We start from the raw sequence: 12,600 nt of genomic DNA on the forward strand, positions 1-12,600 counted from the left end.
GCCAAAAAACTAGGCGGCACTCAGGTAACACTGAATTGACGGCGACTGGGGCAACATTTGTACTGACAACAACGGAAGTGAAACGGCCAGCGGGGCCTCGTCCGCCAACCATTATATCATTTAATTTAGTAATTATGTAACTATCATAAAATAACACTGATGAGTCATGAAAAATATGCATTTTTGTCTTATGCACGTGCAAAAAAACGGCGTTTTAGCGACTTGGTTTAAATACATATTAACAATAACTGATTAATACTAAAATATAAATAGCCACAAAACCGGTCTCTAAGTAGATATTTAACAATTTCTATTGTTGTAAGATTTATGCAACACTTGATAAAATATTTTAATAAGATATTAGAATTTCAGCATAGAGATTGTAATCAACACATCAACCAAATCATGCATGATTGATTGAAAAAAAGAGAATCTTTGATTTACTTTTATTTCTTCGATACCCAGCTGGAACACTACAGTAGAAAAAATACTTAAATTTTAACTTACACTAAAGCTTCAGCTCTAATTTCCACTAAAACGTGTACTCAAGACTGTCACTAAAACCTTCTTACTTTGATTTAGATTTCAAATTACAAGCTATAAGCCATGGACTAACATCCAGTGGAGCGTACACCAAATCGACACAGACAGCACATTCAATTATCAGATCTGATTCAAGCAAATGATCACCTTGAACCGTCAAGTGCTTAATTGCACCTCAAATTTTTGCAACGACTACTGCCCACACAACTCGGTTCATATCTATATTATAATATCTGCTTATCGCAAAAAAATGTACAAAATTGTAATTTAAAAATAATATATAAGCCATTGTAATTTAATCTCAAAATAAATACACGTGTCAAACATAAGCACCCCATATTATTATTACAGCTTTTATTCATACTTTAAAGTATTTGTGTAAATACAAATTTAATTCTGCTGCGGGAATCGAATTCAAAGTGTTTCTGGATTATATATTCAACAATTCATGGGTTACACTAAACCAGCATTTAAATAAATAAAATCAAGCTAGGTCGTAACGTACATACTCTGCAGTACAATAAATAGTTCATCACAGTATTAGTACCATATACGTGGGTTATTAAAAAAATACATATCAATGGCTTAAAGTGTAATCTCTAATCTGTAAACTCCACTTTTGGGTAAAAATGTCATCTTGTCCCTTTAATTGAACTACACATGCTCAAAAAACGCACTACAAACTTGAGATATTGTTTTATTTTCCTATTTAATTTTTCCAAACTTTATTTATTTTTTAACTTATTTAAATCGATCATTTTTAACTAAAACAACAAGCACAGAGTTTATTATAGCATCTTTCTGCTTATGTTTTAAAAAGGATTTGTAATTACTAATAACAATTTTTTTTTTCTTATTTTTTGCTCGAGTTCATCAGTGACAATGGATGGCATTTAAAAATGTATCATCTACATCGCTTCTTTCTGCTTAAAGCGCCCTATCCTACTTTTTTTTAACTACATATTTAAAAAAAATGTGAGGAGGACTGCACAGATTTTCACGTTTGTGGGGGTCTTATTCTTGAAACTCGCGAAAAAACTCTGACCAAAAGTTATTATTTAGACAATAGTGCGATCACTCAAAATCTCTCGTTACGACTAGAAAAATGGTTCCCCCCTAATCAACACGCAAGGATTTTCAGGTGCATTGAATGAATATTTATTTGTTACAAAACAGTCACGGGAAACAATATATCACTGGAAGACAAATAGTTCACAAATTCCCGTTACGCGATTCAAGCTTAGATATCAAGATATCCATCAAGCAAATGTAATTTTCTAAATGTGTATATTTATTTCGTTGTTCTAAGAAGCGAATGCAACGATTGACTGGATGATCGCTGCACGATTGTGATTGGCTAGCAAGATTTGCAGCCCTGAATACTTAAGCCTGGATTCCGATAAAGAGAAGGCAATCACTTGGCAGACTTTAGCAGATTCGCCCTGCCTGGCAGACGCGCCCCCAGTGACAGACGCAAATATACGACCAGAGACTCTCGAACATGATCATTGCAGCAAGAGGAACTACCTCCAGACACTGTCACTGCCACCTACAAGATCCCTGAGGGTCTTCTTAGGTCTTAGAAAGATCTTCAGAGATCCTAGGACATAGGACATCATCCCTGGGCCAGCTTCAGAAAACGATACTCGCCCATCATAGTAACCGCAATAAAATACGTAATATAATCTAATAAAATTCTCCCTACTTTTCACCTGCGTCTTACTGGCTGCGAAGTCACACCCCTTAAGGTTACCAAACCTCAAAAATGCAATTAGCTAATATCATAAGATTTCAGTATGCAATGCATTTTCAGTATAAACTATTGTTAGACTAATGTAGGGAATTTTGATCAGCATGAAATATTATTTTTATGATCACTGTTATTTGCCGTAATTTTAACAGCATTTTTTCATTTGCACTGGGGATATTTAAGAATTAACACTACCACTTTAAGCACGCACTGCAAGCACACAGTTGCTGCGAGTTTTGGTAAAATTTCCACAAGATCAGAATGGCCAATCAAATAAAATATTGCTTTAATTTTTATAAGCCTTGTATCTTAAATTTGCAAATATTTTTTAAGATCTTATGATTGCTTAAGGAAAAACGTTTATAGATAAATACGTATATTATAGATATATGTATTTATTTTTTAAATATAAATTACATATAGTAAAGTAGTTTTTAAGCCATTTCATATTAACAAGATGGTGCAATTGTTATTTATATAAATTGAATTAAATTAAATAATAGCCTGCTGTATTATGAGAAGGAACAATTTACGACCTTCAATGCGATGACCTATTTTGTGGTCCCATTTCAATTTATTACTTAAATGGTTAATTAATCTTGAAAGTAGATTCAATAGAAAGTCAAATACGCATAAATCCATGAATGGAATTGTGAATCAAAAAATATATAGCTTACCTTGAAATTCCTTCCTAGCAGTACTGACCGACGTGACGATGTTTGCTACATGACCGAGCACAGTGGCAAAGAGCAAGAGACCGAATAGTAATTGGGCGATAACGAAAATATATTCACCTTTACTACGTGGTCTCGGTAAATCACCTAAAAACAGACATCAGTATATTAATTCGACCAATACAAAAAAAGGGTAGTATGTTTACATATATAGTGGAGATATATTGAACCTTTACTCGTAAAGTTTCACGATGCGAATAAAGTTAGCAGTAAGTTTAAATTTGGTTCGTTTCACATCAGATGGGAATAGTAGACTTAAATTGAGATGCTAGCGAGACTTTGATGCTCTCTGACAGCAATAAATGTATAATATATTATAAACAAGATACTTTCAAGAGTTTCCCTAATGGTCACCTACATTGAAACGAGCGAATCCAAAGCGGGTTTAATACATATACTTAACTCAAATTATATGTGTTCTATAGCCTTTTTTGAATATTCATGTCTACGCAATTTAAATAAATTTAAAGAATTCTGGGAAAAGTTAAAAATACATTTATGCAAAAGATATACAAAGAGACGAGTGGCATTAATAATGTTATATTTGCATTTCTACTTTTGTTGTAATATATTTATAACTCACCTATTGTGGTTAAGGCTAGGGTGCACCAATAGTAGCTCTGCAAATATTGCTTCACTACGTCCGTGGACTCGGAGTCGTGGTAGACCCAGTTCTTGCTTCCGAAACCGTTATTCTTATATATAATGTGATATAAACACCCGTTCCAATGGAATATTACTAAAAGGTAATGTATTAAACTAGTCGATCTAAATAGATTAGGATAATTGGTGTGTCTTTCAGTGCGGTCCATGAAAGCCCAAAATCTATAGATCTTCACTAAACGGAACGACCTAAGTATAGAGTTAAAGCCTATCGATAAATATAGAAAGTCCAACGGCAGAAGACAAAGGCAGTCTATGTAGAACGTCGTCGAGTTCATGTAGTGGTTCCTTAGTTTCCCCGAGTCGGTCTGCAGCACGCCGTCTTCCAAGTATCCCGTCCGAAAGTGGAATATAATATCGGCTAAGTATAAAAAATCGGAAAGATAGTCGAGACAGAACCAAACGATTAACGTTTCACCTGAAAATGTAAAAATAATATTTAATCAGTGAAAATCGACATGCTTGGAATTAAGTTAGTGCACATGAAACATCGAATTTATGAAATTATTTTAAAGTGCATGAACGCATTAAAATAAAGTCAATTTATTTAATCTATTACAGATAATCTTCACGTCAATCTTAACTTTAACAGTGTTTTCTTTGACAGGGATAACTAAATGTTTAATTGTAGTCATATTTGTGGAGATCATCCCAAGTCACACCGATCCATAAAACAGGTAATAAATCTTGTATCGAAAACTTTAGACCATTCCTTCGGCATCTGCTAAGTTGTTTGATATAATCCTTAACAGATATAACAACATGAGTTTTGTTTTCTATGTTAAGAATTATTCCACGGTATTAACCTCTTGTGCCTTTCGAAGGCGGTGAAAAAATCAAAATAAAATTCAAAAAGTCAAAAAGCATTTGACAAAGTTTATTATGAGCTACTTTTTAAGAACGAGCGGTCTTTTTAATTTTTTATCGAATTACTTCTGTCGTTAATATGTGAGCTATGGCAATCATCGCTTCAATGAGTATTTTGCTCACAGGGATCCAAACTTGGTCCTCTGCTCTTTTTGCTCTTTATTCATACATACAGAAGGCGTAGCATTTACCTAGTAAAGCACTTTTTAAAGTTGGAAAAGGATATAAACGCAAATAAACTATTCTCAGGAAGAAAAGTATTTTTTTATACAATAAATTAGATGCTCGGGGTTTGTCATGCATTTTTTATTCCATAAAGATACACTACTTTCATGTTTTAAACAGATCTTTATTATTGAACAATAAAACCAGTTGGCAATGTAAACTAATTGTATGTCGTTATACAAATAAGGTTACTGAATCTAGTGGCCCCTTTCTTTTGGACAGTCATGTATGTATATATTCGTAGGTCAACAAAGTGAGAAAAAAGTATTATATAGAATGTATACATCATGAAAAATTCACAATTTTAAAAAAACATATCAAATACTTCAATAATATTATTTGATATAAAAAGGACAAAACTTTTCAGTTGAACAACAAAAAAAGTAAAAAGTAGATTTTTAGGATACTTTAAAGTGATACATTCAAAATCTTTTTCTTTAAATAAAAATTCAACATTACAAATGCACTAACCAGTAATAAAAATAAATGAGAATCTTACCGTTAATTTCTTGAAAGGCAAACCTATAGATGATGACCCAGAAATTATAGAGGAAGGCAAGTGACACAACCATTGACCAGTAGTAGCATAGGCGGCCAGCAGGGTCAAAAACGAACGACCACGATGGACCTATTTTTCTACCTGGTGTTGAACTACGACGTTTACCATCCCTGCTGAAAATTTAAAAGTATAAATTAGGCGTAGAATATAATGCAATCAACATAAACGTCCCTATTTTTTGTAAGCACGTGTCAATTATATCTAAAAAGGACTGACGAACACAAGTGGCATACCTATCCCATACTAAAACTACACAGAACAAAGTTTTCCATCTGAGGGTCCCAAAGGACCTTTGCGAATTCCATTAAACCCTTCCTATCCATATTGATTTTAGACTAAGAGTGATCTTTTATATTTGCACAATACATTATGAGTCGCGATTGCACGTGTGTGTGTGTGTGTAAAAATATATTTTTTTATAATACAAATTACTACAATTAATCTAACTGATAATGTCTGGTGAATGAGGGTAAAAATATTGCCGCAAATAATTCATGATTACGCAAAAATGTGATATTTTTTTAAAAATGCGTGTCCAAATATGTACGAAACTCTAAATTACATTTTAATGAAAAATCAATAAAACTTTTAATATCACTGGACCATTGGCGGAAAATGGGAGTTTTTCTTAGGAAATATGCAACGAAAGCATCGCCTCAATTGACACTGAAATAAACGTGTCAAATTTGTCACTACCTTACCCCATTCCACGATGTTAGTCTATAGAATTTTACCATCTATCTACACCCCCCGTAAACCCCATACTCTCGAATTTTATCCAGTCTAAAAAATATCACACCGGATCGCGTCTCAATCAACGGAATTTGGTTTCCTCATCCATTAGACCCATTTTTCGTAGCTTCGCAGATTTTTCGCCGGCGGCCAAAAATTCCGGAATGTCCATAAAGCAGCGCGATATCGAGAAGAGAAATAATTTATCGGCTATTAATTTTCACAATTCTATTATTAATTTCGCGAAAAACTTCTGTCTACGCGCAAAAATATAAGTTTTAGCACTTTACGCAATATCTTTCATTGTATTAGAATTAGGCATATCATTCTCGAAAAGTAAAGTAATAAAAAATCTACCTGGCATTTTGTTTAAATATAATATAAATTTTAACTCTCTCTCTCTTAGTTAATATTCATAATATGGCATAAAACTATAACGGACTTCCTAGATGGAATAAAAAAACACCTTCGTGCATTATGAAATAAATTAAATATTAAGTATTTTTTTTACTTTCTCCTTATATTATATTTTATATATATGTTTAGTAAAATTTGTTTGATGTAAAAATTAGCTATTAAGCTAAATAAATTAATAATATAAAATAAAAAAAATGCTGGAATTTTATAATATGGCACGATGATTCACAATATTTTTAAACTGTATTCTTTCTAATAAGAAAAAATAGTGAAATAAACTTATCATAAAAACATATTTTACGTTTATGAAATCTTCTATGTATAAAGCAGCATGATTCATTGTCCTTTTACACCGGGTTAAATTCATTTTTTGTCTTGGAATACGATGCTTTACTATAGCCATTTAACTCTTAAATAAAATATCCACAAAGATATATAGACATCTTTCATATTTATTACGTGAAGTTGAAAAACTTAAATAACTATTTTATTGTATAAGTATTATTTAACTTTTATTACAAATGTGTTTTACTGTATTCCATTCAGACCCGTCACATACAGATAAAAAATGAACACATAAATACATTCAGGCGCTACAGTTTGACATAATTTTCCCTCGAAAAGAATTCATCAAATTCACGTCGGTAAAAAAACTCTGGAATCAACCGACATAGAATGCTCGAAAAGTGCAAAGAGAATCAAAATAAGTCAGCTAACATTATCAAATTACATTAAAAGAAAATCTCTTTCTGAAAATGTCATGTTAATTTTAAATTTTTATAAAGACCAAAAAATGAGATTATTAGATTATATGGATGAATGGGCAAGTTTACGAAATAGAAGATATTTTGATATCGTCGTTTATAATGAAAGCGATGTTTTCAATTTAGGACTAGTCTTTATATTATGAAAATCTGATTGTTCTTAAATCCAATTTCTGAATTACAAGTCATTCAAACCAAAGCTATAAAAATAATAGATAATACACCTCTTTGTACTTATCTTAAAAAAATGCATATTAACTTTCAAATACCAAAAACTAAGGAACATTGTAATTTTCATGCTAGAAAATATTATAAAATATTTAGCGAAACCCACTAATCTTACAAGCACAAAATATCGAAAAACATTTTGCATTAGAGGCTAAAGACAACATACTAATAATATTTCAGTTCTGCAATTATATGTACTCAAATTATCAGGTTTTTTTTCTGTTTGTTTCCTGTATTTTTATTTTTCTTTCGCTTAAATTTTAAAAGGTTTTTAATTTTTTCCCTTAAATTATAACTACAAGCGTATTATTTTATATTCTAAATTTTTATTGAATTTAACTGATAACTAATTGTAAAAATGTTTATTATATATAATTAGTCAATTTTATAAATACTATTTAGAATATGGTATTCGTATACAGATTTATGTATATATAGAAATACAATTTGACAATCCTGGTATTGAAATTTTGACTCAGAATTTAATTTTTACTTGCAACATGTAGTAAAGAAATCTTACAGTGAAATAAATCAAAAAGTAAAACTAGTTAGTACATACATATATTGAATTCTAACACTTGTAAATTATCTCGAATTCCACGAACATATGGTATCGAGAGCAAAAAAAAAATTCACTAGCAGACAAATATATCTACGAGTGGTTTTGGATCGTTGTCGTACAAAGCTACTCTATACTTCAACACGACAGATGAAAATTGGTAACGTGAAAAATTGATGGCTACGTAAACAAGACAGACTGACCGTAAATTATTCGTAAAAATTGTGCCCAAAGGGTTAAAAGGTGAATAGAAACAAAAGAGTAAATGTCCAGCCGCGCCGGTGACAAGAAAAGTTTTAAGTCTCGCATGAATAATTTAACGAGTACAAAGGACACTTGACGCCGAGGATAAGGCTGCTAAACTTTTACCTGCTAGGCTGTTTTTGTTTGAAACGGCACGAAGATAAAAAAATACGTATGTAGTATTCATCAAATGTAATTAGAGTCGAGCGCAAATCTTTAATCTTATTTTTTATCATACATAAAAACGGTAGATAGTATTTTTTGCTGCGAATATTTAATCAATCAAACCTTTGCGGCGTCCGAAGATTAACGTAATCTGTTTGATATTTAGCAATTGGTTAGCAAGCAAAAATGTTTTCATTTTTTTTTTTGAGTTTTTTATTTAATATATGCTCTCACCATAAAGCTGGCGCATTTGCACCGTATGTACATGATTATATATAATATATTATATATAAGGTACTATTTGTTTCTGCATTCAAAAACACAAAGAGCATTTCACGCTTTGTTTTCATAATGCACAACCAAACGGGAAAGTCCGATAGGTGGGGTCAAGAGTTGCAACCAAAGCGGCGCTTTCAGATTGAATTTTCCATTGCATGTATACGTGTACACGTGCAGTGGATGAGGGTTGGGATAAATATTACAGCGCATACCGTAAATAACCGCTTTTAACTATTACCGGAGGGCATACACCGGTGGTGGTGAATTTCGAGAAACGAAAAAAGGCAATTCGTAGACAGGTGTCACATTCACGTTCGTTCTCGTCGCCAGCCATATTTGTTGCATAGAGGAAACTGAGGTGCTTATAGTTTCGATATAAGGTATTTAACACTAATAATTAACCCGTGGTGTTGAAAAAACGGTCCTCACCGACAAGAGTTTCTTTTTGAGAATTATTTTTTCAAAAAAATACCAAATCAAGAATTCTTTTTGTTAAAGCCTTTTTTTGTTAAAAAATCATTTGTACGAACATTTCTAAATATTTTACAACAACTACATAAAACAGGTAGACCTGTGCCAAAAGTTTTTGAAAGACTAACACAGGTCGGAAGTATTTGAATGGCAAAAAAATTGTTCACGATTATCTCAACTACTCTGATCGACCTTACTTTTGCTTTGCCAATATAAGAACTAAATTAATAATTAAGGAACCGCTTCGCATGAGAATCAGCAGATTGAAAAAATACACGAGGGCCTTTATTATGGCAATATACAGTAAGTCCCTTCAGTAGCGGCTGTGTTCAATAGAGGGTCTGCGCCCCCAGAGGTGTCGTACCGCCAACGAGCAGCCCCCCAGTCCCTACAGTGACAGAAACTGAGCAGTCTTTTAGAGACCGTGACCTCAGAACCTGCGCCTTGAGAAAAGATCTTTTAAATGTTTGATTTTTTAAGTAAAGAGCAGGCAGTCAACACACTCATCTTCAACAAAGCTCAAATTTAACTTAGACACACAAAACAAAATAATTTTGCAGGACTTAGAAAAAGCGCATTGTAATAAAGTATCATTGCATTTAGACGAATAAAATATTGATTTTTTAATGTTTCGCGCTGCGCTTATTATATGGTAACAAATATTTTTAAGCTTGTTCATTTGTAACTTTTTTTTAATGGGTACGATGCTATTTGCAAATTAACGGTTAAAATTTTTATAGTGTACCAACTCTCACAGTTTCCCCTAGCAACCAAAACCAAACTACCCCCTCAACCAGGCCTACCACACCAATCCAGATAAATATTTGATGACGAAACGCCGTTTCATTTCGACTAGCAAATTGAACGTTCGACACGCGCCCTTTTCATATTTCCATTCGGAAAATTTACACGCCGCCAGGCTGAAAGATATGCATTTTTCATTCCGCGCTGACACTCGCTTTACGAGCAGCGTTTCGAACGATTTTTTTGCGATGGCAACACTTGTCGCCGTGCGAGCCAATTACGACCGGCTCTCGTTGATGCTAGAATAAATAGAATTAAAATAAAGTTGCGGTTGTTTGCACGAGGGTGCGGAACGTATTTTTGTCAGTGTAATTCAATCGGTTCATATTTATGGATTGTAAAAGCGAAATCAGGAATATATTTTTTTATATAAAACTTATTTTTGGCATGCCATTCTTTATTATTTGATTGCTAACTTACTTTGTAATATTACAGTGATTATTGTAATAAAATTACCTCATGCATTGCATGCTGCACCTTTTCGTCGGACCTAAGCCTCTTTTCTTTTATGATGTTCAAAACATTGTAATTCTCAAACGGACACTATGAGACCGATCATTGTCATTTGACAATCAAACATTACTACTAAGAAGTACAGTCCGTCCAAGATATGAACGCTCATCGTCACAGTATTGGTGAAAAAATAGAATAGGGTGACCATGTGAAATTACAAGTGCAATTAATTTTTACTTTTTCAATTTAATTTGTTGAGGAAAGTGTTAAATATCACTTTCTTACATATTTTGTTTATTTATATACATATTTAACTCAAAAACATGAGAGCAGTTTTGGCAAGACATCAGGTTTAATATCTGTTCAATATAATATTTAAAAAAATACCAATAGAATATTACAGGAATTGTTTTATTGATTACAAAATACCACAACATGACAATCATTTATAATAAAAATATAACACGTTATAATTTTTAATGCAATTTCCAACGTATGGTCACCCTATCCTTAAAACAGCCCTGATTTAGTATTGGTAACGTTCTCCTATCGGTATAAGCAAATTCGCAGAAAACTGTGTATGTATGCATGCATGCGTACACCCATGATGATGAGCGCTAACATCTTGGATGGACTATACACGTTATTTTGTTTTGATATTAAATAGAAAATAGATAATCTTCGAATATATTATTGTTCTTCCAAGTCATAAAGTGCTAATAGAATATCATTTTTTTTTAAATGTCTTTACGTCAAGTGTTATGTAATTAAAATAAAGATAAGTTTGCCTTAATAGTCGTTTTAATCCTAATAAAATCTAATATAATAACTAATTAGCAAAATTAAGATATAGTTGATATCATGTGATCAAATATAATGATCAATTATTAAAATGAAATATAATTAGCCTACAATTCCAATTTAATTGATAATTAATGATCTATACCAATGAATTATTTCATATATTAATTCTGAAATAATTTGTCACTACTAAACCCTGTATATGGAATTAACAGTCGTAGGGTGGCACATAATAATAAAAATATTGTGTAAGTGATGAAGTTGTCATATCACATTAACGCGGAATTTTAATGTTGAAATCATTAAAGCGTATTATATAAATATATGTGCGAATATTTGTTGAGGCAAAATACTGTCACCCTTCGCAAAGGATGAAAGGAAAAGGACCTAAACAAATTTAGATATAAATTGAATACACTGTGTATACATATTATAATATAAAAGATACATCACCATTTTAAAGCTGCTGCAAAATCTCGTTAAACGTTTATCGCATTTTTACCTTAGTTTCATATAGAACATACATATTATATAAAATATATTATTCTCCATTTTCATTTAATAAAAAATATATTTTATAATAAAGCCTAAAATTTGCAAACTATAATTATATATGAAAATTTTCATATAAATACAAAACAATTTCTTATTTTAAAGTTATGTTCTGGATCGTAAATTCTACTTTGTACCATAAATGTGACATACATATGTCCCTATTCTACAGTTTGCACTTACAATACCCTAATAGACAAATCATTTGACTTGTTTATGTGATAAATCATGGTATAATCATTACTTATAAATGAATTTTCATTTTGTATCTGTGAAATTAATAACAGATTATAATTTATATATTTGTAAACCTATGCTTACAAAACTTAAAAGTTAATAAACATTCTAGTTCGATTAATTATAGTTGCAATTGCTTATTATTCATGAAAAGTATGATGTAGAAATAAAAATGTTTAAAAAAATGCTTTTCGATAAAACAGTTTTGGGTAAAATATAAAAATAAATTTTAATATAATATATAAATGAAAATTTTCTATACATTTATATTTAAAAAAATTTTATGCTTATAACCAAACAATATTTTCAATAAAACCATAAAAAACCACAAAAGATATGTGCATTAAAGACAGAATTTTTTACCAGAAAATCATAACGCGCTTCGTCACATTGATTTTAATGTATTATATATTCTTAAATATTGACTCTTTAAGTAGCATTTTGAGTCAATAAAATATGCAAAATTGAAAAGAGCCATATCTGAAAAGCAATAAGTCTAATCAAAATGTGACGATTATCTTACACTGAACCAATCAAAAATACATATTCTCTCG

At 31.3% G+C, this 12,600-nt stretch overlaps 1 protein-coding gene and 1 long non-coding RNA gene across 2 annotated transcripts in view; one reads left to right on the plus strand and one right to left on the minus strand.

Moving 5' to 3' along the window:
* LOC148230935 (uncharacterized) overlaps positions 1–12,600 on the plus strand; it is a 565,745-nt gene that overhangs the window by 165,909 nt on the left and 387,236 nt on the right. The window lies entirely within an intron of this gene.
* Positions 1–12,600, minus strand: part of LOC148230939 (cyclic nucleotide-gated channel alpha-3) — a 232,171-nt gene that overhangs the window by 54,522 nt on the left and 165,049 nt on the right. The window contains exons 6-8 of the mRNA XM_088194402.1: positions 5,282–5,454; positions 3,611–4,108; positions 2,971–3,114 (exon numbers count right to left, since the gene is read on the minus strand). Coding sequence (XP_088050528.1) covers positions 2,971–3,114; positions 3,611–4,108; positions 5,282–5,454 — 815 coding nt within the window. The remainder of the gene's footprint in view (positions 1–2,970; positions 3,115–3,610; positions 4,109–5,281; positions 5,455–12,600) is intronic.

Source organism: Plectrocnemia conspersa, unplaced genomic scaffold (assembly GCF_051122295.1).
Source record: "Plectrocnemia conspersa isolate PC_06_02 unplaced genomic scaffold, ASM5112229v1 ptg000010l, whole genome shotgun sequence".
NCBI classification, from domain to species: domain Eukaryota; kingdom Metazoa; phylum Arthropoda; class Insecta; order Trichoptera; family Polycentropodidae; genus Plectrocnemia; species Plectrocnemia conspersa.